At 34.8% G+C, this 27,721-nt stretch overlaps 3 protein-coding genes across 4 annotated transcripts in view; all 3 read right to left on the bottom strand.

Moving 5' to 3' along the window:
- Positions 1-2,812, bottom strand: part of LOC107732403 (tudor domain-containing protein 6-like) — a 12,782-nt gene extending 9,970 nt beyond the window's left edge. For both annotated transcript variants that reach the window (XM_016543723.1, XM_016543722.1), the window contains exon 1: positions 2,683-2,812. The gene's annotated coding sequence lies outside the window, so the exon portion shown is untranslated. The remainder of the gene's footprint in view (positions 1-2,682) is intronic.
- A 670-nt stretch (positions 2,813-3,482) lies between these two features.
- sf3b6 (splicing factor 3b, subunit 6) lies at positions 3,483-5,102 on the bottom strand. The gene is made up of 4 exons (XM_016543674.1): positions 4,916-5,102; positions 4,380-4,498; positions 4,104-4,242; positions 3,483-3,765 (listed from the first exon to the last, which is right to left on the bottom strand). Exons 1-4 carry the CDS (start codon positions 4,943-4,945, stop codon positions 3,676-3,678), a joined length of 378 nt encoding a protein of 125 aa, XP_016399160.1. The 5' UTR covers positions 4,946-5,102; the 3' UTR covers positions 3,483-3,675.
- A 1,812-nt stretch (positions 5,103-6,914) lies between these two features.
- Positions 6,915-27,721, bottom strand: part of LOC107732405 (visinin-like protein 1) — a 31,723-nt gene continuing 10,916 nt past the window's right edge. The window contains exons 3-4 of the mRNA XM_016543726.1: positions 11,567-11,782; positions 6,915-8,568 (exon numbers count right to left, since the gene is read on the bottom strand). Of these exons, the coding sequence (XP_016399212.1) occupies positions 8,371-8,568; positions 11,567-11,782 (414 nt within the window). The 3' untranslated portion in view covers positions 6,915-8,370. The remainder of the gene's footprint in view (positions 8,569-11,566; positions 11,783-27,721) is intronic.

Here is a 27,721-nt window from a genome sequence, read left to right on the forward strand (position 1 = left end):
AGTTTTACTCAAATGAAACGGTCAAATGCTCATGAAGTGACTCTCAGGGCAGTTCTGGAGATGTTGCTCATGTATTTATGTCCTCATTCAGTGAGACGACAGACGCTAAAATCACCACAATAATCACGCGCGCTTCAGTACAAGTGCTAAACAAAACCGCAACTCCGCTGTGAGTGATACAGAGAGCGCGACCATAACATAGAGACCGAAATGACATGCCGTCGTGTAAATAAGATAAATAACATAAGGCTATTTAGTTTGTTTAATAAAAGAACAAGGTATAGACCTGTTCTATCGGAAAGGTAACTTTAAATGACTTCTGTTGCACCTCATGTCTTCTTTTGTATAATCCTTAGAAGCCAAAATCGAAATAAAAAAATAAAATTAGCTTAATAAAACAGCCACAGGCCTAAAGTGTAAGCAGATGTTTGAATGTTTAGTTCTCTCTTCTATCATAATTAAACAGGGCTTTCATGTTGCGCATGCAGAAGCTCCTCCGCGTGAGCGCGATCTCGCTTCTGAATTGCGAATAGCAAAAATGCATCATAGACAAATGTTTGAAAAACAGCTAGCGACTCTGGTGAGATAAAATTTGAAAGACAATGTATATATAGCAATAATAAATGTATGTGTGTTTTACTAATTTTTCCAGTACCGATAGCAGAACCGTTAACGTCAGAGCTTATCGATACTCCGGTCTTTCATAATTTAGCCCCGGGACCGATTAAAATACCGAGTTTTGGTACCCATCCCTACTCACAGCTGCTCGCACGTGTTTTGCGCATGAGCCGCACGCAGCCCAAAATTAAACTGCTTAATCGACCATCGATAGCTTTAATCGATTGCATCTCTTATCGACAATTAATCGATCATTGATTAATCGTTGACATCCCTACCTTATACTGTACAATTTTTATTTATGGACCATTTAACATGACATGAGACAATACACAATACGAACATTAGCCTAACCCTGTAGTTGACCTCAAGGTACCATCTACAGTATAAAACGTTAACAGTATAAAACTATCCAAGTGTAAATAGAAATTAAAAAATGTGTTGTGGAGTCCGTCAATCGACTTTTCTCACAGGTGAGATCTGTGAGTTTACAGGCAACAGCTTGCAGCCTCTGATTGCATTACCCTATTTACGTATTGTCTTATAATCCAAATACACTTCCCATAAAGTTAAAATATATATTTTTTTTTTTTGCAAGTATAAACAAGTAACTTCAACAATTAAATACAACATTGGATGACATTATGAATACAGTAATAATATAGGAAGACAAAGAAAAAATTATAAAAATAAATAAGAATAAATAGCTAAAACAAAGAAATACAGAGGTAGTAAATGAAAATTACGTAACATTCAGCAGGTCATTATACAGTTTCACAAATTTGACACTTTTTTTGGTGTTAATATTTTTTAGTGTTATAATTAGGCAGTTAAAGTCACAAAGAAAATTATGTAATTTTGGGAATGTTGAAGAAAATTTACTTTTATGAATATAATATTTTTCCAATAAAATAAATACATTTCCTATATAGTCTATGTTATGTTTACAATGAGAAAAATAACAAAATATATCACACATAGTTAAATCAATGTCTACATTGGATTTTGAAGAAAATTATTTTGACACGTCAGACCAAAATTCCTTAACAAGGGGGCATTTGAAAAAAAGATGATCAATAGACTCAATACTGAAAATACAGAAATTACAATTCAAATGAGGATTACCAAATTTGGATGTAATCTCATTAGTGGGGTATATATTATGCAAAATCTTTAAAATGTAATTATTTTACTTTGTTGGGGACACAGAATTTATAAGGTAAAAGCCATGATTTTTTTCCTATTAATATAATAAATAAATAATCTATTAAAGAATTCAACAAAAAAAATCCCCTCGGAGTAATTATTTTCCTTGACTGAAACACATTTCTTATAATTTTATTACTACAATGTGGGTCATAAATACACTTATCAACCAAAAAATTCGGCTCCCTTTTTACAATAACTTCAAACGATAGATGACATTTTATTAAATGAACAAGACCATTTGGTATAACGTCAGCTTTAACAATTGTAAGAAAATCCGTTTGAACAACAGGGAAATTGTATTTAAACATGAAATCATACTAAGAATAAATCTTCCCTTGTGGATCTAGTACATCACAAAGATAATTAATACCTTTTTCATGCCAATTCTCAAGAAAAATCGACTTGTTCTTTACTAAAATACTCTCGTTGTTCCATAGCTTCACTTTATATAAAGTTAAAGTAGTACAGTAACCTTCAACTTCGCATTTTGCGTCAGCTGTGTCAATTTTAACAGACCTTTGCAAACGGCCGAAAATCACTTCAGACAAGGTAACTTAACGTTAGCGTCAGGATGCAGCACAGCGTGAATAAAACAAAGTAACTGGATTTAGGCTCTTGCACAACAAACGCAAGCAAACGTGTGCATTCAATGTTCAGCTTAGTTCCTCAAAAAGTACATTCGATTTAATAAACTCAACAGTAAACCATTAACGTTAATGGTTTCAAAGTTGTGGCTTTCCTTTAGCAGTTTGCGAACGCCTAAAACGCGACCACTTCGACTTATGTCAATCATTTTATACGGCACACATTTAATAGATAAAGCCTGCATAAAACAAACGTTTGACAAACACTCACCACTTCAGGGTATATTCCGCTTTTATTTCAGTGTAGACCAACGACATCTTGGCTTCTGATCAGCCGTCGACGAGGATTAATGGCGTAGAACCGAAAATGGATTTTCACCCCGTGATACTTAGTTTTAGAGAACAACTAAGTTACAGTTATACAAAAAAAAAAAATCGAGAAAACGAACAACTTATATATGCGATAATTAAACGAAGAAATTAAGAGATACCTAACTAAATGCCACTAATGTTGTTTCGCGCCTCGTTCTCGCGCGTTCAGCTGATTGGCTCATTTATGGTCAGGCGGAAGTTCATTAAAAGACGGAGGCGACAATATTTAACGAAGTTAAACTCCTAATCCAGTGCAAGATATTTAATTATTAACTATTAAAGTAGCGCATTACTATACGTATAAAATGGAGAAGCTGTAATCAAATTAATGCCAGGTGAAAAATATGGGCTGCATCAGGCAGTTTTTTTACTCAGCTCTACAACTTCAATTTTATCGGATAACCAAAAGCATATAAATGCAGTTACTGAAAAAATTGCAAACGGACTATCTTTAAAAAAAAAGTAATATACAATATATGAACTTATATGCAATATAATACTGATTACCAATGAAATGTGAATCCAAAATAAAATGTTTATCAGTAAAACAATTGTTTATGATGTATTTTAATTTATAAATCTTATCTGATTATAACTAGTTTTCATGTATAATAAAATGTGCAAATAAGACACCAGTCAGTTATACTAAAAAAAAGAAAATCACTGATTTAATAAAACAAAAGCTGTTGAACAAATGCCATTTTATTCAATATTAACAGAAAACTCATTGAAAATGACATAAGGCGAATACATAAGACTTCAGGCCAAGTAATGAACACTGTTCAACAGGTATTTTTTGTAAAACAATCATGACTTAATGGGGTAAAGTAAGAAGGATATGGGTGCAAGACAGAATAATAGAACAACAGAAATAATAATTTTAAAATAGTTTCTATTTCGGTGGGTCCGTGTTTATCCCGTACTTCTCTTTGAGAAGTTTCAACTGCTCCTCCTTTTTCTTTGTGTCCATTTTTTGGAAAGCCTTGGGGGGAAAAAATTAGAGTTAACATTAGAGTTTTGGATCACACTCAAAGTTAACGTTAATAAAGGAACTGTTAATCCATAAATGAATAGTTGACAATAGTCACTGTTTTCAGTGTATGAAAACATATGTTTTGGACATTCTGCATAATATCTTCCTTTTGTGCTCCCCAGAAGAAATAAAATTATAAATGTTTGAAACAGAAATGCAGTAAATGACAGAATCTTAATTTTTGGTTAACTACTACTTCAACATACAATGAAACATCATGAAAACATTTTAATTTCACATACGATAAAGTTAAGTGTCCAAATCAAAGGCAAATCAGTTAAACTCACCCTGTTTGCATTATAGTACAATACAACTAAGTATCTGTTGCAGACGTTGAATCCAGAAAGGTGATCACAAGCATTTTTGGCATCAAAGATGTCTTCATATACAACATAGGCTGTTCCTCTTGTTTCTGGTGTGTTCCCACTAAAACAATCAGAGAACAATAAGATACTCAGCTTACAAAACGAAACATGATTAAATGGAACATAATCAGTACTTCGGTCCATCAGTGTGCATTATGGATAATAGAATGTAAATGTGAGAAATACACTGATACTCACACTCTGATTTGACGAATTGGCCCATACTTTCCGAAGATGTCATACATCTCCTCTGCGGTGATCTTGTATGGAAGGTTACGTATATACAATATTCTGTTCACCTCTGGAGGTAAACGAATCTGAAACATGCCAGCAAAGACAAATATTAACATACACATACATTAAATGTTACAGTTTCAGATTAATAAAACACAAACCACGCAGCCATTTAAAGAATGTGAACGTTCTCAAGTGCTTCGAATGACATTTAATTATGAAAGAGGATTTAATGAATTCCAACATGGACGCATTATGGTAAATGTTTTGACCACATTTCTATATTAAGAGAAAGAATTCGAGTCCAAAATTTGTATAAATACAAAAGCAGATGTATATATTTTAACATACAACTACTTGTCTGTCTTAGAGGTAATTGATCGCGTTTATACCAGTAAATCAACAATAAACGTCGATCTCTAATGTACTGATTAGCCATTTTGAGCCCAACTCTACCAACATCACGATCATTTGAACGTTTGAACCAAATCTGTACTTACATTCGCTCGTTTAGCTGCTTGCATCGCCATGGTTGGATCTCTTTAAAGAAAATAACTCAAACTTTAGAACAACAACAAAAAAACCTTTACAAGTAGAAATAAATAGCAGCTAGCACAAGCTAAGTAGCGGCGCACTGTACTTCACAATGTTTGATGGCGCAGTGCGATGACGTCCTTCCGGGAAGGCTGCGGCCAGGTTCCTTTGAGGTGACGTCATGCGGCGATTCCACTCGTTTCATTATAAAAATATTAGATAAACAAAAGTTGCTCTTTTTTTGGTGCCCCTAGCAAAACGGGACATAATATTTACGTAATAGTTTTTGTCCTTGTAAGCAATTATTTTAGATAGATTTATTTGTTTATCAACCTAAATTTGCTTTTGTTTTTTTTAAAGATGTTATTTGGTTCCTATAACGTGAATAAAACAAGAAATTAATAGGCCCACTTTATTATTAATCTTTTATTGCTCCTTGCCAAATCTCATATTAATCGTAGTAAATTCAGTCATCGAAGACCCTTGCTGTTTTTTATTGATATATCTAAACTATTTATTCTTCAAATAACTCAAAATCTATTAAGACAATACACCTGTGCTGCCTTTTAATTTATTTTGTTATAGACTTCAATACATATTGCCGAGATGTAACATTTTATCTTATTTTTGTTTTCAATTATTTTTAATTTACTCTATTAAATCTGTACATTTTAATTTGTTCTTTATTCATGTATTTTTGTAATATCTTGGCTATATAAAATATGTGCTCTCTAGGAGCTTGCGTTCTGCAAGTGAACGTCGCTTTATTGTGCCATCCCAAAGAGGCACAAAATCACTTTCACGGACTTTTAAATTAACTGTTCCCTCCTGGTGGAATGACCTGCCCAACTCAATCCGAGCAGCGGAGTCCTTAACCATCTTCAAGAATCGGCTAAAAACACATCTCTCCATCTTTATTTGACCCTCTAACTCTAGCACTCTCTATTCTAATTGTTTAAAAAAAAAACTTGTCCCTTTTAGACTGGCACTCTATTCATATACTACTGCTTGTTTTCTTTAAAAAAAAACTAACACTAGTTTTTCTAATCTTTTTGTATTCTATCTATTACTTGTCCCTTTTAGACTGGCACTCTATTCATATACTACTGCTTGTTTTCTTTAAAAAAAACTAACACTAGTTTTTCTAATCTTTTTGTATTCTATCTATTTGTTTTCTTTTTATTTATTATACAATTAACAAAAGCAAGAAGGCCTCTAACACTAGCTTGCCCTATTCTTTTTCTATTCTATCTGTTTTCTTTTTATTTATTATATAATAATTATAAAGATTTTGATTGCTTCCATTGTCCTCATTTGTAAGTCGCTTTGGATAAAAGCGTCTGCTAAATGACTAAATGTAAATGTAAAAGTACAATATCTAAATAGAGAGAAATTCTATAAAATAGTTAATACTTACCCATTTTTCACTTTAATAAACGGAACAATTCATCCATCTGATCGGCAAATAAACAACAAAACCACCAAAATCGGCGTGAATGTTTCAATATTTAGTCGCTCGTTTTATAGATATGTATATATACATACCATATACATATCTATGGCTCATGTTCTACGAATTCAACACTCTGCTGCCATCTAACGGACGTCTTATGTTATTACAGCTTACATGTGCTGTTCAGAATGATATGGGTCATTCCTGTTATGCAGGAATTTCATTACTTCAAGTGGATGATGCTATGTCCACAGACGCTTCTAACATGAAATCTGACTGTTTTTGCAAAATGATGTTTCTTCATTCTCTAATTAAAATGATAGCTTTCACCTTCCTCCTTAAATTACAGTACAAGGATATTCCTTCTTAAAAGTTAATGCAGAACTACATAAAATTTACTCATCAGTACCGATATGTGCTGATAAACAAATTATATTGTAATTGCAGGTAATACATTTCAGTATCTACATGCTCCAGTCCTTTCAAATCAAACTCTGACATTGAGGAAAAAATCCCATATACTCTTTTATTAGTTTAAACCACAACACAAGAAGTAGTGCAGCCATGGCATCAGGGGCACAATACATGCTACATGTACAAAATAACTTTTAAATTGGAAAAAGTTTGCCATTGCATGAATTTGGTGCGGTGCCTACGTAGGTAAACATTACAATGACAAAGGTTATGCTTGTGTAAAGCTCTTGACACTGGCAGAATGTACTTTCAAATGGAGCACAGAAATGTGCGTATTTAGAAATCGAGTCGGTGCTCAAAATGTGCAGCTGGTGCAAATGTCTGGATTTAAAACAGTAATAACCTCAGGGCTAACCTTTAAAACCCTCTGTTGGAGTTCTCCTGTAAGAGCAGCATGTAAAAAGTAGGAATAAATACAGTCTTAGACGTTTTCGCTGTCAAGAACGAGATTGAACAGGTACATTTTTGAGGCAAAATCATTATTTTATATCACTTTAACCCTAAAAATGATCTTCATAAATTCATTCCATGCTCAGGCCCCACATAAATCTGCACACTGATATGCAATTTATTACATCTGATGACATTCTGAAACTGCACAGCTTGTAGGTTTAATATGGGAATATTTTTTATGGCGTAATATTTCGACCATGAGAATGAATGTATGCTCTCAGATGGATTACATTCGGCCACATTGAATCCCTCTCATGTGATGTACATGCTAGACATAGAAGGTGTAGTAAACTAGCCTTTTCCCATCAATGCATCACAAATCTTTGCGAAACCAACAAATTATCCATCTAATTCCATTTCACATCTCAAATGTTTCTTTTAAATAAGGCTTGTTATCATTCTTTATGCAGGATGCAAATGAGGGAAGTACTCTTAAGGCAAACCTAATGGCATGCAAATAAACTACATTTATATTCACCAACAGTACAAGCACATTTGAAGGGAAAAGTTAGATGGACATGAGCTTATCTTTTTGTCCATCCAGACGAGTGGGTAAATCCGGAACAGTTACGATTACCATAAGAATCGGTTCGGTTGACATTATGCAGTATATGGTACACATAGCTAGCATCAGTACAATAAATAGTAGCTCGATTTAATACAGCACATCAATGATGCGCAAGCTCCAGTGGACTCAGAAGGTACTTTGCACACTCTTCACATTTTGGCAGTTAATTTTGACAACTCAATATATATGTATATTAATATTCATATAATTCTATTTGTGCATGGCATGGTCTGTGTGTGTGTACGCTTTTGAAGTGTATGCATGTATGTGTGTGTGAGAGTGTATTTGTGTGTGCAAAGGTGTTCGTATGTGAAATTCGTTAGCAAAGAACATTCTCATGCACACAAGTGTTTCAAACACAGGAAGCGGATTCATTGAAAGGTAGTCCAAGCAATTTTTTTATCAGTGGAAATAGCTGCAAACTGAATGGAACATGAATCATTTGTGCAGTCCCTGGCTCTTTTCCGAGACGCTCATTTTTGCAGGTCACACTGCAGCAGTAATACAATGGACGGGTCACCCTTTGCTGCTTCTTTGAACTCTTCCAATGAGATCTGGTCGTCGTTGTTCTTATCCATCTTACTGAAGATTTTGTCGACCCGCTGCTCGGGCGTCAGGCCGTCCTCATTCATCTTCATCATGATAACAGTCCCCACCATCTTGTAGATTGCCTTTATGAGAAAAATAGAACAAGGTGGGTTAAAATCCTTAGAAGAGTCAAAGACACACTGAGCTGTGCCGCTAATACAGGCAACTTTTTTTTTTTATTATTATGAATGCAAACATCACAAAGATGACATTAAAGATATACAACTTTGTATAAAGTACACAACATTTATCAACAATATGTATAATGTCATCTGAACATACAGAAAAAAAAAGAAAGAAAGAAGAAAAAGATAAAGAAAAAATTAAAATTGGGAGAAAGGAAAAAAAAACATGAGGGTAAGATATTAATTTATATTTCAATTAGAGTATACAAATTAAAGTCATTACAAATTGAAGTTGTTCTTCTCGCTTTCTTATTTACAGAGGATGAAATAGTATTAAGATACATTTTAAATTCTTTCAAAAAAACTAATTAAAACTAAAATGTAATTAATAGTAAATAAATGAATGCAGTGTAATGTTTTGATTAATAGAATGTGTACTTAAAGAATATAAGTCCTATTAATTAATTAAGTATCGTTAATTAAGCGAATAATATAAAACATAAAAATAAACAGGCCTATACTATTATTAATATTAAATTAATTATATGCAATTGTAAGATGCATACTTACAGTAACCTAAAAATGTGTCCGAGGCTTTGTTTAATTATAGTTTTAGGGGGTTTTCCGTCTTAAACCAGCGAAGTTACTCTGTAACTGTAAAGGAAATACCAGCAGCAGCTCACAGCTGTAAAAAGACATGTCATCTACGATTAGTAGAAATACACCTCCATTTCAAGTCTAGGCAGGCATCTCACTAGGTTCTAAGAGTTTTACACGGATTGGAAACGAGAATGTTTTTATTCTACGTGCTTTCCAGTGTTGCCAAACCCCTCCCTCCGAAAATCGCTAGAACCACCCTCAAAAGTCTCCATTTTTCACAAAAAGTCGCCAAATATGAAAACAAAGTAAATACAGGTAAATTTGGTAAAGGTAAAAGAAAGTAAATATATATATATACACTTTACAAATGATGACAGTATAAAAAAATATAACAAAAGATTAAGTAGAACAAAAAATTCTGAAGTGAAATTAGGAAATGCTTGTCAAATGCTGACTCAGCCGGCGCAGTTTCTTTTTTTTTTTCTTTTTTTTATTATGAATGCAAACATCACAAAGATGACATTAAAGATATACAACTTTGTATAGAGTACACAACATTTATCAACAATATGTACAATGTCATCTGAACATACAGAACAAAAGAAAAAAAAGATAAAGAAAAAAAAAAAATTGGAAGAAAGGGGAAAAAAAACAAAACATGAGGGTAAGATATTAATTTATATTTCAATTAGAGTATACAAATTAAAGTCATTACAAATTGAAGTTGTTCTTCTCGCTTTCTTATTTACAGAGGATGAAATAGTATTAAGATACATTTTAAATTCTTTCAAAAAAACAAGAAAAATTGGTTTGTTGTTGGTGAATTTACATTTATGGATATAGAATTTGCCAAGAAAATAAATTACATTTATAACAAAACAAGCTTTGTTTTTATTAGAATCAGAATCAAAGTGTCCAAAAAGAATATCTTTAAAAGTAACCAATAAATCTTGTTGGATATTATCTTTAATAAAAGTTTCAATATCTTTCCATAGATGTTCAGTATAGAAACATGACCAAAATAAATGATAGACAGTTTCTGTGTGAACTTGGCAAAATGAGCCTCTTGTATCAATATTGGTTTTATATTTAATCATAAAATATTTAACAGGGTAAAATGTATTTATTATTTTAAAAGACACTTCTTTTACTTTATTGGTGAGAAAATATTTTTGTTGTAAAGACCAAATCTTTTTCCATTTTAAATTTTTAAATAAATTATTCCAGTAAAAGATTGCAGGAGATATCGAGATAATATCTTCAATAACTTTGGCCAATGAAAGCTGCCATGGATTCCAGAACTTCAGCCGTCAATCTGAAGGTCTGGCTACGGGAGACTACTCAAATCCCAATCCCTTTTTTGTCAACTCTCTCTCTGACCATGAGAGGGCGACTCACTCCATATATTGAACCACAGTTCTCAACTTCTAGGGAGGCCTCAAGATGACTTAAAATAAGGCAAGACAGGAATTAAAACAAACCTAAACAACTAAAAATCAAGGTATTTATATCCAGGATTCCCCCAGTCTTGAAAAACATAAAATAATTTTAAAAGTGAGATTTCTAGACCTGGAAAAGTCATGTAAATTAACAAAATCATGTAACTCTATGGTCATTTTTACAATTAATATTCATTTTTCTAGTTATGCCAAGCTCTAAAATATTTTATTGGGTAGAAATTGTGGATATGTAAAACATATTTTTAAAAATACTTTATCCTTATGCAGTAAATCATAAAAACTAGAAAAGTCAGTGGGCCTTTAAATAGGGGGCCTCAAAAAGTTTGAGAACAACTGATATAGAATATATAATATATATAGCTTATTCAAGAAGACTGATTTTGAATGGAATTTTAATTAGTAAAAAATTAAAGGGGTCATATGATGCGATTTCAAGTTTTCCTTTCTCTTTGGAGTGTTACAAGCTCTTGGTGCATAAAGAAGATCTGTAAAGTTGCAAAGACTAAAGTCTCAAATCCAAAGAGATATTCTTTATAAAAGTTAAGAGTCAACCACGCCTGCCTAAAACGGCTCGTTCTAACACGCCCCCACACTGTAAACCCGAACAGTACTACTAACTTATAAAGATTAAGAACACTGCAATTAAAGTCTGTTAAATCGTTGATGCATAGAGGACCTACAATAATGTACAGTATTTGAAAAATAATGTGTTTTTTGAACATTAAAGCATGTCAACATATTCTGTTACACCAAATACACAAAATAATGATTTTTAAAATAGCATCATATGACCCCTTTAAGTAATCGCCAAGTTGAAATAATTCATGAAATAAGAAGTCTTTTTAGTAATTTATTGCTTTATGCAAGTAAACAGAAGAACAGACTGAATCGAGTACCTCAATGATCTCGAGCATCTCAACTCGTGTGATTTTGCCGTCTCCGTCCAGGTCGTACATGTTAAAGGCCCAGTTAAGTTTCTGTTCGAAGCTGCCTCGTGATGTGATGGAAAGGGCACAGATGAACTCTCTGAAGTCGATGGTGCCGTCTCCATTCTTGTCGAAGGTTCTGAAAGCGTGCTGAGCAAACTTTGAGGCATCACCATAAGGGAAAAACTGACAAAAAGAGGAAAACAATACAATTAATCAATGGCAATATATATTTCTTGTTAGTGTTTTTTAAAACATCTCTAAAATAACAAAAGCCTGGTCCTTATTGACAAAAAAAAAAATCTAAATTAATTTCAAGCTACCCCTCATTCTTAAAGTCCCTGAGCTTGATGCAAAGAATATTTCTGATATGTCTGAAACACTTTTTATAGAAATACACTATTGTTCAAACATTTGGGATTGGAAAGATACACACACAAAAAAAGATATTAAAACTTTTATTCAGCAAATCTGTACTAAATTGACAAAAATTGACATTAAAAACATTTAAAATGTTACAAAAAGTTCAAATAAATGCGGTTATTTTAATTCAGTGAAAAAAAGAAGTATCACAAAAAACAGCACAACTGTTTTCAACATTAATGCTTTGAACAGTAATGGCTATTGAAAATTCAGCTTTACCATGACAGGAATAAACAGCATTTTCAAATATAAAATATATTAAAACTTTTTTGATTGTAATAATATTTCATAATATTACTGTTTTCTATATTTTTGATCAAATAAATGCAGCCTTGATGAGCATAAGAGACTTCTTTCAAAAAACATTCTTACCAACTCCACACATTTGATCTGCATTTATTTGAGCAGCAGAGTTAAACAGTACTGCATATTAGGAACGGTATAATAATAATCACATTAAAAACCTGCTTCATTTTAGTGCCTTTTCAACTATCATTTTGTTGCATCAAGCTAAAAACAGGAACTTCACAGATAGCTCTATGAATGCATGAAATTTTAGTGGTGGGTGGGTGAGCGTATATATGTATGCGCCTGTTAACTAAGGCCATCAACGCCCAGCACAGTGCCTGCCTCTTTGCAGAAGAGGGCTGCAATGCGGACGTGAGCAGTGTAATCGGTCTGTGCCTCTACAAGACCAGCACACAGCTCCTCTTTGAAGGAGGGCATCATTCCCCTCCTAATACTGTTACCCTCTCAGTGACTGAGAGCAAAAATTACATTCACCTGTTCCCAATGCAGTCCCAGCCAAAGCGCTATTTGTCACCTATTGTGCCCAAAACACCACTGATTTCCAATCTAATGAGCAACAGGCGGGGATAAAGGGTTTTTATGCTGGCGCCAAGCTGCAGAGACTCAAAGAAAGTGAAGATTTATAGGCACCATTGACAACAGATATAATATATCATGTTTTATAAGCCAAAAAGCAATTGCAAATACACAAGAAGGTCCTTTTTGAGCAAAATCAATCGATGAGAATTGCTATTTTTTCACTAGATATTTGAGAAGCCAGTGTAAATGTTTTTAAACGTTATCTAACCTCACATTTGAGCGTAGAGTTATTTGACTGCTAAATATTAAACGATGGAATCACTGGAGTGTAATGGCAGAGCTGAACTAAGCTAATAATAAATTCTGAGCACTTAGGAACAGATGCCACGCTCAAAGACTGGGAAATGATGACACTCTCATAGTTTTCACCAAATGAGAGAAAAGAGTGTGTGTGAGAGTGTGTGTGCGCCACAAGGACGACAAAACCTGGAGCAGGTAACTGGGAGCAGAAAAAAGTTCCTCAAACGAAATAATAAACATACTAAATAATGTATATAAAAATGCAGAAAGGCTTGTGTGTTTAGGGATTGAGATAGATGATAGAACATGTCATTAGCTCAGTATAAAAGCAACAGAAGTCAATGGAAAGTCCCCACCACGACATTATGTGTATTTCAGGGGGTTTAAGAAGGTTAATGATGGAGTTGAATATTTAATAACCCTCTATAAAGACGGATTAAATGTTTTTCAGGAGCCAACAGATTTCCCAGAATGCGCTATTGAGAAAAGATATTTGTCATATTCTTGATTTACACTCTTCTTCATCTTTTACAGGACAAAAGGGTCCATAAGTAATCACATAACATCATGTTTATGCTAAACAAGTTCCTGTAAGCTGCATTTAACTTTATTTGGTTATGCAAAAATGCAAATGAATTCAATAAAATCTATAAATGCTAAAAGATTGATTAAATCTTTTAATCTAAATTAATTAAATAATTTCCTTAATCAGTTTTTGGTCTTGTGTAAATATCTTTAAAACAAGATACATTTCCATTTACCAAATGTAACAAAGTTCATATACAGTGTTGGTCAAAATTATTAGAACACTAGTATTTTCACCAGCTATAAGTGGTTTTAAGTCAGTTATTTCTATCTTTTGCTGTAGTGTGTCAGAAATATCAGTTTATATTTCCAAACATTCATTTTGCCATTAATTGTAATAATCCAGTGAGATTTTTGTCTGACAACAGCCAGTGCTCCACACAGAGATCAGTCTGTCTGGAATGACACGAAGAAACAGATCAAACTGAGACAGACTAAATCCAGAAGAACTGTGGCAACGTCTCCAAGATGCTTCAAGAGACCTACCTGCAATATACTGTATATATATATATATATATATATACACTTTTTTTCCCTACTTTGTTAATACCGTCTACAGTTTAGTTACTAACATTCTTAAAAATAGCTTATTTTGTGTTTAACAGAAGAAGCTCATACAGGTTTGGAACAAGTGGAGAATGAGTAAATGATGACAGAATTTTTATTTTTGTGTGAACTATTCCTTTAATACCTCATGCAGTTTCTCAAGTAAATTGATCTGGTTTTAAGGATTTTAAATACTGGAATGTTTTAAATTTACTGCATGTTTAAATTTACTGAAAAACTAGATAAAAATACTGACCAAGTGAATATTTTTTCCCCGTGTAACCCAAATTTAACACAGTGGAATTAGATACTGTATATCCTATGCACATTGCAGATATACTTGAACGCAAGACACCTACTCATAAACCCACTAAGCTAAGGCTGATGGGACGGCAGCTGTCTCTGATCTCATCAGAACTCAGCCAGCACAAAATCAAACGATTGAACACAGCGCCACCCTGTGAAGATGCAGAGTGCTCTCATATATCAAAGAGTTCACACACTGTCAAACTCCTCCAGAAAGCAGAAGCCCTCTGGGGTAGCATAGGTCCGGTCATAAGCCCCCTGCCAGACTGGCACTGGGTAGAGAAAAGAGAGCTGAGACAGGAAGTAATGCACACTGTGATGTACCCTGCACACATGCAAAATGATTCTCTCATGGGGCTGGTCCTTCTGCTCCATATGGCCTTGCCCTTCACCAAAGTAGAGGAGAGCAAAAGAAAACAAACAAAGTGCAAGTCATGAAGAACTGGAGAGCTGCTGCTGTGCTGTGCGGCCCCCTCCCTAAGTTCTTCCGTGCAAATCTGGCAGGTTATGAAATGTTTTGTTATGTAAAAGAGAGGTTTTTTAAATAACTATCTAGGGCATGGCTGTGAGAAATTCTCAACTTTCACATTACATTAATATTCTTCTTTTTACTTTCTTTTGGATCCAAGAACCGAATGTAGAAATAGATCTTCACATGTGTACTGTGTCAGAAGACATGCTATCAACGCGGGAATGCCACCTGATCAAGATTCAAGTATCTATTCTCTGATGGGTACATAGAGGAGAAGAACAGTAATTTGCCATATTCAAGACGATGCAGAATATCATATCAGCTTATTTGTGTTTTTTATAATCTCGTTTTATAGTAAATTGGTTTGTGTGAAAGGAAACTAAAAATTACAAATCTGCCATAATTTACTCACTCTCATGACTTTCCACATAATTGTTTTCTTTCTTCGGTGAAACACAAAAGGAGATGCAGACTGTACAATCTGCTCTTTTCCATAAGGAAAGTGGATGGTAATTTATCCTGCAAAGTTCCAAAAAGTACCATAAATGTAAAGAATCACACAAATTGTGTGTAACACACTATATTTCAAAGTTTGGGGTCAGGATGATTTGTTTTATAAAGAAAATAATACTTTTAGTCAGCAAGGTTGCATTAAGTTGATCAAAAGTGACCGTAAAGATGTTTACAATGTTGCAAAATATTTCCATTTCAATTTTATTTATTTATTTTATTTTATTTTTTTTTACATTTTATTAATCAAAGAATCCTGGAAAAAAAGCCATCACGGTTTCCACAAATATATTAAGCAGCACAACTGTTTTCAACACTGATAATAATGAAATGTCAAATCAGCATTTCTGAAGGATCATGTGACACTGAAGCCTGGGGTAATGGCTGCTGAAAATTCAGCTTTGCCATCACAGGAATAAATTAAATTTTCAAATATATTCAGATATATATATATATTGTAATATTACTGTTTTTACTGTGTTTTTGGTGAGCAAAAGATGTCTTTTAAAAAAACATGTAAAAAAAAAAAATAAAAATCTTGGACCCCAATCATCCAATTTTGCTGTATGTAACAGAGCAGCTCAGACATTCTTCCTAACATCTCCTCTTGTGTTTTACAGAGAAAATAAGTATTTCTTGGGTTAGACTGACACTGGGGACTGACTGATAATCAAAGCTTCATATTTGGGTGAAATTCCTTTAATGTGTGGATACATGAACACCGTTTAAATAATTTAAAACTCTGAAGCGCAGACACCAAAATAATGACAACTTTAAGACCTTTTCATCTAAGAACACACTTTCAAAACTGCTCTACAGGAGAGGCTATTTTAATGGTTAAAGATCTGGGATGGTAACTGAAACTTTGTGGGTTTGAACCCTGTATTATTAGCTACTGTGTTTATAAGACATTTAACTCCAATCTGCACCAGAGTGACTGCTCCTGTAGTTTAAAAAAATCACTTTGGATAAATAGATATGCTAAATTAATACAAATAAATAAGTGAGAAGAACAAAACAGAAGGTGAGAGAGACTCCCCGTGAGAATACAAGGGTGAGAGAGACAACCTGCCCTTACACCGCTGTTGAGTTAAACTGATGTAGGGTGTGAGGCAGACTGCACGATCACAGAAACGCCCTGCAGACAGACTCCAGCCACTAAAAGATAATCAGAGCACAAGCAGATGCCAGCCTCTGCCCCGTCTCAGCCAGTCAACATCATCCCTGTCACGCTGCTCCTAATGCAAGCCATTTAACAATGCAAAAGTCATGGATTTTTCATCCTAGGATATCAGAGAACCTAAACCTATTAAATGTGCACAGCGGAATCTAATGCATGAATATGCAGGATGGTGCAAACAGCAGTGGAATGAATTAAACGTTATTCACTGTTTGTCTAATTAACCTGATTTTATTTTTACAGATGCTTTTAAAACACATTCAATGCATAACTTCCACATAACTTCCACTATTTGGCTAATCTGAAGAAATCTAAAGAGCAAGATGAAAACCATCTATACAGGAAAGAAGATGATTTGTTGTTAATAATTTAAGCGATTAGCTTATCAATTTTTGATTAATAAAGTTAAGAACACTATAATATTAGTTCACCCAAATATGAAAATTCTGTGATTAATTACTCACCCTCATGTCATTCCAAACCCGTAAGATCTTCATTCATCTTTGGAACTACCAAGCAACTAAAACATTCAAGGCCCATAAAGGTAGTAAGGACATTGTTAAAATAGTCCATATGACATCAGTGGTTCAACTTTAATTTTATGAGGCTGAAATTGTTGAATAAAATTGTTATTTTTGTTTTCTTTGTGCACAAAAAGTATTCTGTAAAAAGTATTTAGCCACAGCCATATCACCCTGCAGCCCAAGACTGGTTGTCCACTGAAGCTAAGCAGGGTTGAGCCTGGTCAGTACCTGGATGGGAGACCTCCTGGGAAAACTAGGTTGCTGTTGGAAGAGGTGCTAGTAGGGAGGCCAGCAGGGTGTGCTCACCCTGTAGTCTGTGTGGGTCCTAATGCCCCAGTATAGTGACGGGGACACTATACTGCCGAAGAGCACCGTCTTTCGGATGAGACGTTAAACCGAGGCCCTGACTCTCTGTGGGGGCTAGGAGCTTCTTCACCTTTTCTCCAGACTCTAGGACCTTGGTTTCCAAATGAAATGCAAAACTTGCTCTCATCTGAAAAGAGGACTTTGGACCACTGGGCAACAGTCCAGTTCTTCTTCTCCTTAGCCCAGGTAAGACGCCTCTGACGTTGTCTGTGGTTCAGGAGTGGCTTAACAAGAGGAATACGACAACTGTAGCCAAATTCCTTGACACGTCTGTGTGTGGTGGCTCTTGATGCCTTGACCCCAGCCTCAGTCCATTTCTTGTGAAGTTCACTCAAATTCTTGAATCGATTTTGCTTGACAGTCCTCATAAGGCTGCGGTTCTCTCGGTTGGTTGTGCATCTTTTTCTTCCACACTTTTTCCTTCCACTCAACTTTCTGTTTACATGCTTGGATACAGCACTCTGTGAACAGCCAGCTTCTTTGGCAATGAATGTTTGTGGCTTACCCTCTTTGTGAAGGGTGTCAATGATTGTCTTCTGGACAACTGTCTTCCCCATGATTGTGTAGCCTAGTGAACCAAACTGAGAGACCATTTTGAAGGCTCAGGAAACCTTTGCAGGTGTTTTGAGTTGATTAGCTGATTGGCATGTCACCATATTCATACACCATATTCTTTGTTGAGATAGTGAATTGGTGGGTTTTTGTTAAATGTGAGCCAAAATCATCACAATTAAAAGAACCAAAGACTTAAACTACTTCAGTCTGTGTGCACTGAATTTATTTAATACACGAGTTTCACAATTTGAGTTGAATTACTGAAATAAATGAACTTTTCCACGACATTCTAATTTATTGAGATGTACCTGTATATATATATATATATATATATACTGTACATACACAGTCTTTTTTTATTTAGTTTCTTTTTTCTTTTCTTTTTAAATAATTCAACATAATCTTTTCCATAACTTAAAATTAATATCTGTACATATACTGTACATTGTAATTAAAATGTAGTTTTTTTATTTAGACTGCAAAAACAGTTGTGACTTATTGGTATAGGCCAGAATTTTCATATCTTTCACTAATCAACTTCACTAATTGACTAGTCTACCATCATGACGCTTATAATGACTTTATTAGTATGTGTGATACCCATGAGTCAAATCTAGCAATACGCTCTACTAGTCGAGCTATAGGAACAGAAGACAGCACTGCAGGGTAAAAGTGCGCTCAGCAAGAAATACAGATTCAGATTCCTCTGCTTGCCATCAAGACATGCACCAAAAGCACATTCCTACATCATCTTAGTCACCATGCAAGCTGTCAACACTGTCATCACACATATAAACCTCCACAGTGAGCAAAGGAAAGACAGCTGTTGAGGGCTCAGCATGCAGTTCAAATCAACTGGCTTCTACAACAGGGCTGACCTCAGCGGTGATAACACTAACTGGGTGGATGGTAATGCCTGAGCTGGAAGATTGCCATATCTCTCAGCAAAACACACATACACACACACACCTAAATGTGCTGTACAGTGGTCAACACAATCAGACGCCTACTATAAGAAACAGCTACAAGAGTGTGGCAGCACTCATTTTGACGATCATAATCAATAAGTTATGTCTCTTTATTTGAGCTGTTAAGTTCTTCATCAGAATACCTTTTGAAGATACCTGCAATGCGCACAGTCTCAAACCCTTGACTAATGCCAATTCTGAGTTGGCCATTATACGTCAGTATTAAGAGCTCTATAAAAAGGAACTGGACAGTGATAAAGCATCAGTTACTGCATACTATAATGAAATACTGCCAAAAATGTTGCAAAGCATTGAAATGCCTTTTTCCAAGTGGTGTAATTACGGTATCCACCAGTAGGGGGTAACGGTGCTTTGCTAACCATCCAGACACGCAACAAACACTAAAAGTGTTCATTCACCCTTACCAAAAAAAAAAAGACAACAACCATTAAATTGTAGTGTTTGCTACAGTCTAATTTTAGTATTGGTTATATACTATTAGGCCTATAGGCCTAGTATGTATTAATATTTTGAATTTGCTTTTTTATATTTTCAGTTATTTTGTTGTGCTTTTGCCATTTTTTATTAGATTTATTATAATTTTAGTAATTTTAGTACTTCAACATAAACTTATTTTATTTCAGTTAGTTTCCAAAGTAACATTTCTCATTTTCATTTAAGTTTTTAAAGTGTTTTTCATCTTATATTTATATTTTGTATTATTCTATCCGTTTTTCTGCAAAGGTACTGCAAAAATAATCACTTTAAAAAACACATCCACCACCTCCTCTGTCTTGGTTTCGATAAAAAGGCCCAAATTCATGCCACTGGTTGACTGAGAAGTTCACACGCCAGGCTTCAATGTTTTGAAAACATCACAATGTTTTCTTTAGTATGAAGTCTACTTAAAAATGGCTTATTTACAGTTGTCTCTAAACTAGTACACAAAAAAATGACTGATAACAGCACATGCTGTCAGCACACTAAAATAAGTTTGTCTCTAAATTTATCCTTTTTCAAGTATTATCACTGAAAATATTAAAGCTAAAACAAAAACCTTAACATAAAAAATGACTTCTCCTTTAAAGATGAAAAATGACCCACTTTGTCACAGAATATAATACTTCACAACCCAAGATATGTACCAAGAAAATGAATTACACATGACTGATTCTTATCCACTCCTCTATACGAGAACATTTTAAAAGCCTCTTTCTTCCTTTACAGCAAAGTGCTTCTCTTCAAGCCCATGAATCATGAATAAACAATGTCCTATAATTTATGCAACCTTTCCTTTCCCCCCAACATACACAAGTTACTTCACGACAGGCCAAGGAAAGCGTTCAGAAGGTGAATGCCACAACGACATGATGTCATCCTCCTGCTGAGAAATGAGTGAAGTTATAAAACTCTCTTATTCAGCAAAAGACAGCGTGCCATCTGCACTACATTTAAATTAGCATGATAACGAGCATCGCTAAGCTCAGATATGGATTATGTAAACTGATGGTGGCATGCTGTTCTGGGTTCGGCTTGCTTTTACACTTGAGTTAGAGCCACAAAGCAAATTCAAGCTCCTCAGATCAACTGTACCTATTGAATTGCTAATAACTGTCTAATTAGCCTGGGAATGATTGAGTAGTAATGACATGTTATGGCAATAAATGTCTAATTAGCCATTTCTGGGACATAATGCACATCCTTACATATCTATCTAGAGTCCTTTCATGCAAATGATCAAATAAACTGTTTGCATATCTCCTATGATATTTTTTTCTTTGCAGTCTATAAAGTTTTAGGTTTGGTTCTCAAGGCTATGTTAGAATTGCCTGGGGAGGTTTGTTTCAGGCATTGGCATGGCAATTGCAATGTCATGTCATGCGAGTCATGATACAGATTAACCCAGTGGTTTATCTGGATTTCCTCAGTTAGTTGTAATATTTGATGTGATTAGTGTGCATGATGTGTGCAAGTAGTGCAACTATGAGAATTACATTTTCAATAGCCAGCAAATCTACAGTGACTGCAACATAACAGATACACTTTACATAATTAGCTACATACTTTCAAAACCAACTGGGTTGCCTAAATAACTAGTCGATTATGTGTTCTTAAGGGAGCCCAGAATAAATTAGGCTGGCAGTTAGGCAGGGTCCAATGAAATGGAGCACAATGAAGGGGCCTCAAGACACGTTTAAATTTTTTTTTTTTATGATTTTTTTCATTTTCTACATTAATTTGATAAAAAGTGACAGTAGAGACTTTGTTTTCAAATAAATGCTGTTCTTTGGAACTTGCTATACATCAAAGAATCATGTATCATTTTGTATCCACAAAAATATTAAGCAACACACTTGTTTCCAACATTGATAATAATAAATGTTCTTGAGCACCAAATCAGCATGTTAGAATGATTTATGAAAGATCATATGACACCGAAGACTGGAGTAATTGCTGCTGAAAATTCAACTTTACATCACAGGAATTTTTTAAAATATATAAAATACAAAACAGTTTATAATATTTATAATTTATAATTATAACATTATAATATTATTTCACAATATTATTGTTTTCACTGCCTTTTTGATTAAATAAATGCAGCCTTGATGAGCATAAGAGATACACTATATACTCTGTATATAACAAATGTTTTACCCTCGCCTTTTTTAATCTTTTTTTTATTGCATTAAGAATAAAAACAGAAAAGGCACTCTTGAAGAGAAAAATTACACTCTTAGTTTGACTTTTGCCTCAATGGTTTTGCTTCAATTTTAGATGGCAGCGCATTATCTGCAACCTCAGGAACAATAAAATATTTTTTATATACCAAGTTTGGACCCTTATTAAAGTTCACTTTAATATAGAAAAAGCACCAACAGTTTTGGAATGACGTGAGGCCAAGGGTGAGTAATTAATGACAGAATTTTCATTTTTGGGTGAACTATCGTTTTAATACACTGTATTATTATATAGCTGCATGCTGTAGCCAGTTCAAACTAACCTTCACATTCTTCCTATGATCCAGTGTATCAGAGCAGCTCCAGATAGCCCTTAGGCCTCTACAGCGCAATGCATTTCAACAAGCAGATAATAAGGTCTCAAAGGAATAGGACTAAGTTAACACAATATCCTGAGAAGGCGGATTAGCACCACAAACTGAGTTGACTTCACTAACACAGGGGTCATGGATAATCACCCTCCCTCCTGCACTACTGATTGAATTATATGTGCAATGTGCCCAAGGGACAATTGAGCTTGGCTGGCACTAGCCTTCCATTACTACAACGGCCCCCAATAGCATTATGTAAACACTTTTTATTCCTAACTGTTCACTTCGGGTCTGATTCTGAATGGGAAGAAAAACAAACAGTTCATTTATTTTCATGAAAGGTCAGGGTTGATTTAAAGACCAATACAGAGTGCAGCTGCAATGCAATTTCCTTAATTCTCTCGAAATGACAGATTTGCTGACGTTTCTGAGAACCGCATTTATTTTCAGTGCAATCAAACTTTTAATTTAAAGCTGAGGACTCAATAAGTTCGGCATTTGTGATGAAGGTTGAATCAATGGCACCGCATAACAGTTCTGCTTCAGTGGCATTCACAACTACAATCAAGAAAACAATCAATTCATGCCAATGCTTCTTGAGCTTGAGTTACACTATATTTGTTTATGGCTACTTTTTACACTTAGCAGGGTTGGTAATCCAAAGGTTGCATGTTCTGACCCCACTGGGAGTGACCTTTGAGCTGGACAGAGCTGTTGTGCCTGTGAGCGAGGCACTTAACCCTAGGTGAATATGTCCAATAAAATAGGAATCACAAGCCCCCTTCACATGTCTGGCCAATTAAAGCCCTCCTCTGAATGATGTATGACGCATTCTCATCCCAACTAACCATAGATCACAGGCAAGCACTGCACTCTGCTGGCAGGAGACCTTGAGGTGACATTGGGAAGAGAAGCACTGGGCTGCTTTAGTGACCGCCAGCTAATCAAGAGAAACATCAGAGCATTTTCCACCCATTCAGCCCTCGCACATCACAGGAAGTCATATGAGGCAGACTGCAGTCAACACATGAACACATATGCTAGCCTTCCATTGATGGTAAAGAAAAGCTTCTCAAACGGATGCAATGTGTGTGTGTGCAAAAGGTGTGAGGGCAGCAGGGGTTAGAGCCCCAGCCATTCTTATTCCACAAATCAGGATAAGCCAATCTATAAAATAAAATAAAATAAAATAAATGTAAAATAATAATAATAATTAAAAAAAATTTTTTATGTTGTGCTGATCAATACAGCAGTCTTAGACATACTGAAACATCTTGTAAAATCAAGCAAGTTTTCAGTCAGTTAAACTAGGATGGCGGGTGAAGGTGCCTTCCTCACATCTGGACATTGATGCCTTTAATAAATTGTCATGTATACCTAAAACCTAGTGACACAACACAACTAGAAGCCTCTCATATGATACTGTGGTCATTAGACATTGTTCTGTTGGTTTTAGGTTTTAGTTGGTTTTGACTGGCCCAATACAACAACACTGTCTCAACCAATGGTGTGAGTTTGGGGTGGGTCTATCTGTTTGACTGACCAATGGAAAACAGGGGGTGTGGTCAGTTTGATGAATTATTTTTGTAAATCAGTTTGGTGATGCTACATAGGAGCAAAAAATACATATTTCACCTTAAAGTTATGTAAATGCAGTTAGTTAGATATGTTTAAGTTGTATTTGCACTAATTAATTTTATTAATAAGATTTTTCCACAACTGCAGAAACCTCGACCCTGTGCATATCACTGATACACTATTGTAATGCACAATGACTCAAGAGTATCACTTTTGGTATTATGTCCATTCTGCAAAATTAAGTACACTTTCATTATCTAAAATAAAGCTAAATGATTTTTGAAAAATCCAATAATATTAAAGCCTGTTTAATGTGTGAGTCATATTATGTGTGGCCTTTGTGAGACCAACAACTATTCTTCTAAAAAAGCCATTATTATGATGATAATTATTATTAAATACATCAATGTGAAAAAATGCAAATGAATTGATAGCCTGAATTAACAATGATTTATGATAATGATACTAGAAATATATATTTTTTAAAATGCAACTGAATAATAAGGCTTGTTATCCCTGATAAGTCAATTTACAAGAACTGTGGATGGGGAATAAGATGGTGTCCTATTGATCGCAGGGAGGCAATTTGTCTCCTTATCCAAGACAACCTTGTGTGACACCAAGGTCCTCCATCTTCTCTACAAAGCTATCATTAAACAAAATGGATACTTCAATATATTGTAGTACGTAGGTCATTCATTATTGCATTCCGACACAAGGGACGATTCCCCCTGTCTGCTACTGTACTTAAAGACACATGGACAGTCGTTCAGCCTCACTTGCCACTTCACCATCTGACATTTAGCATCCTTTTGGTCGGTTTCACTTTGTTACTGCATGTAATCTGACTTTACAGCAAAAACCATGAATCAGCTCCGTTAGTTTTTCTTCAAACTTCCTCACACCAAAATCTACGAAAGAAGAGTATCAGAGGAAGGAGAATCAAAATTTCCTCTCTTTTAGGTCTATATTTGACAGAAAATCTAATTAAACACAAGAAGGGATGAAAAATTCCCATGAAACAGTTAAAGTAACATGTTATTTAAAGTGATGTCTTCTTTGTGCTAGAAATTAAGCACTAGAAACTCTAGAAGCCTGCTTTGATTTTTCTGGCATCTTTGTACACACAAAACAAGTGCACTAAAGAAACAGGCCCAGACAGCCTATGCATGTTTGTCATGCTCAGCATGGGAAAATGAAAGTGTACTAATTTTAGAAAATCTGCTGGTTGTGACAGCTATTGGAAGTCAACTTCAATGATGTGCCTGCTGTAACAGACGGTGTGTGTGTGTGTGTGTGTGTTTGACTGTGTGGTTGATCGACAGAAGAGGGCAGTGACAGACAAACATAAAATAACTTACAGAACCCCATCAAATGTCTTGATGAGCAGTTTTTTTCTACTTGTATTGATATAGTTTTTTTCATAATAAGAGGATGTTTGGTGGAACATTGCAAGAGTGTGTCTGTTATTTTAAAATTGTGATTATTTCGTTTCTTTATCTGATAGTATTACAAACAAAACTAAAAATGAATTATTAAAAAAACTGATTATTACAATTAAATTCAAGTAACAAGTATTATCATATTAAAATTACACAAATAATTATGAATTAATCAATTAACTCAATTAATCAATTTGACAAATTTTCTGGAAAACAAATATTTGTTGTTAACACTTTACAATAAGGTCCCATTAATTAACGTTAATTATTGTATTAACTGACATTTTTACTATCAACAAGCAATACATTTGTGACATTTATTAATCTTTGTTAATACAACTGTTCATTTTTAGTTCATGGTCCATTAAATAATATTAACAGATACAACTTTTGCTTTAAAACTGTATTAAATATCGAAATTAACATTAAGATTAATAAATGCTTTAGGAGTATTTTTCATTGTTAGTAACTAATGTTAACAAATGGAATCTCACTGCTAAATGTCACAATTGTTTTAAATCAGATTTTTTAAACTAAAGTGAATTTTGCATATAGGTGACTTCGAATATTAGACCTTGAATTAAAAAAAAGGATTAACACATTCATGTGATAAGATGAAACCTTCACATTATTATCCATCAAATCAAAGATATCTTCACATTTACCCAGAATTTGACTTTAAGATGTCTAGCCACATCATTGTCTATGCCACACCAGAGCCGCAAACCAGACGTCATCCTGTCATTCCACATTCATGTGCTGTGAGATCAGATCAGGGCCGATGATCGATCCACCACAGCTCTTCGTTTGGCCACAAGATGAAGGTCTGAGCTGTCTGGTGAGGGTGATGTAACTGGCGTTAAACAGGAGCACGCTGGAATCCTCTGGTAAAGATAACGTCCCCTGCATACCCCCATCCCCTTCTACTCGAGAGATTTACTGTCACATTTTTGTGTCCTACCAACCACCTCATCACCGTGTATGTCACCTCTTTAACTGCCAATTAGATCTGAACACGCAGCATTCAAGTGTTTCATTCAGCACAAACCTAAAGTCCATTACACAGCTCCTCATCACTGTTGTCACAGTATTAACATCTGAAACCGCAGCAAACAATCAAACACCAGCAGACAAAGGGATCACTTTACTGACACCATGTACAGCCTTCACTTCTGGATACTATTGGCAGATTAATCACAGAGGCGTTGCATCCTTATTAAGGCTAATAATTTCCCATATACTGTAGAAGGCATGGGACGATAACCGGTTTCAAGGTATACCGCTGTTTGAAAAAGTCACGGTTTCAAAACCACTAAAATTTTCCGTTATACCATTCCTGCGGTATGCACCGTTTTTAACGTCTCATCAAAGATGGAAAGTGCAGGACTCCCTCAGTTGTGTGCAGCAAAGAACGTAACGAGTCACATGACCCCTCCCCCTCCGGTTGGTGTGAGCAGTCAGTGAGAGTCACCTGTGTGTAGGATGGCCGAAGGAGGTGAATCCCTGGAAATTTTCCCCCGTCGAAAAAGATAAAGTCTGCCGTATGGGAATTTTTCGGGTAACGTAGACTAACCATGTTCCGTACACAATGATGTTCCGTACAGATGATGTTTTAGCGCCGATCGCTAAATAAATACTTCCAGGTCGTACATAAACTATATATCTGTGTCATCTTCATTTCTCCCTCTTTCACCCCCGATCAAGACAGAGACCCATCTGCCGTTTGTTTCAGTGTTGAAATAAATACCATTTGGCTTGCTACCGAGGCAGATAACATGGCTAATTAACTAGCTAACATCAACTAGTTTCCTCCCTCACGTTACTTCACAGAGCGAGGAATAGCAGACTAAAGTACTGCGTTTCTGCAATTTAGTACAATAATTAAATTTAGCTGGTATCACGTCTATACTTTTAAGTAGGGATGCACCGATACCACTTTTTCCAGTACTCGCCCGATACCGATACTTTTATTTTTGATACTTGCCGATACTGAGTACCGATACTGATATTTTTTTTGCATTTGTACATATTTTAAATATTGGGTACAGAAACCAAAAGGGTATGTATAATGTTAGTTGGTTAACTTCATTTATCAAATAGATACAGTCAAACCAAAATCTATTTAGACACCTTCATCTTTTCTCACATTATCACAGTTTATTCGCTATAGTTTAGAAAATGGTAATAAAATATGACAAGAACTCAGAGTTATGTGTGTGTGTGTGTGTGTAACCCACTCACGCTCTCTCTTTCCTTATGTGTAAGTGCACACATCCTCGTACCTCAACGCTCCAAACTTAATCCAGGAAAGGTTAACATTCCTGCATCACAACTTGGATTGAAAGAGGAATGTGTAGAAAGTGAGCATGTCTCCAAAAACCTTGTTGAGCTGCAGGTTTAATTACTGCATTTTTAATTAATTTTTGTATTTTTGTTTTTACAGAAATTATGTTTTGATTATATTTTTGATTATTGAGCTGCAGGTTTAGG

Source organism: Sinocyclocheilus rhinocerous, unplaced genomic scaffold (genome assembly GCF_001515625.1).
Source record: "Sinocyclocheilus rhinocerous isolate Xijiao unplaced genomic scaffold, SAMN03320098_v1.1 scaffold68, whole genome shotgun sequence".
NCBI classification, from domain to species: domain Eukaryota; kingdom Metazoa; phylum Chordata; class Actinopteri; order Cypriniformes; family Cyprinidae; genus Sinocyclocheilus; species Sinocyclocheilus rhinocerous.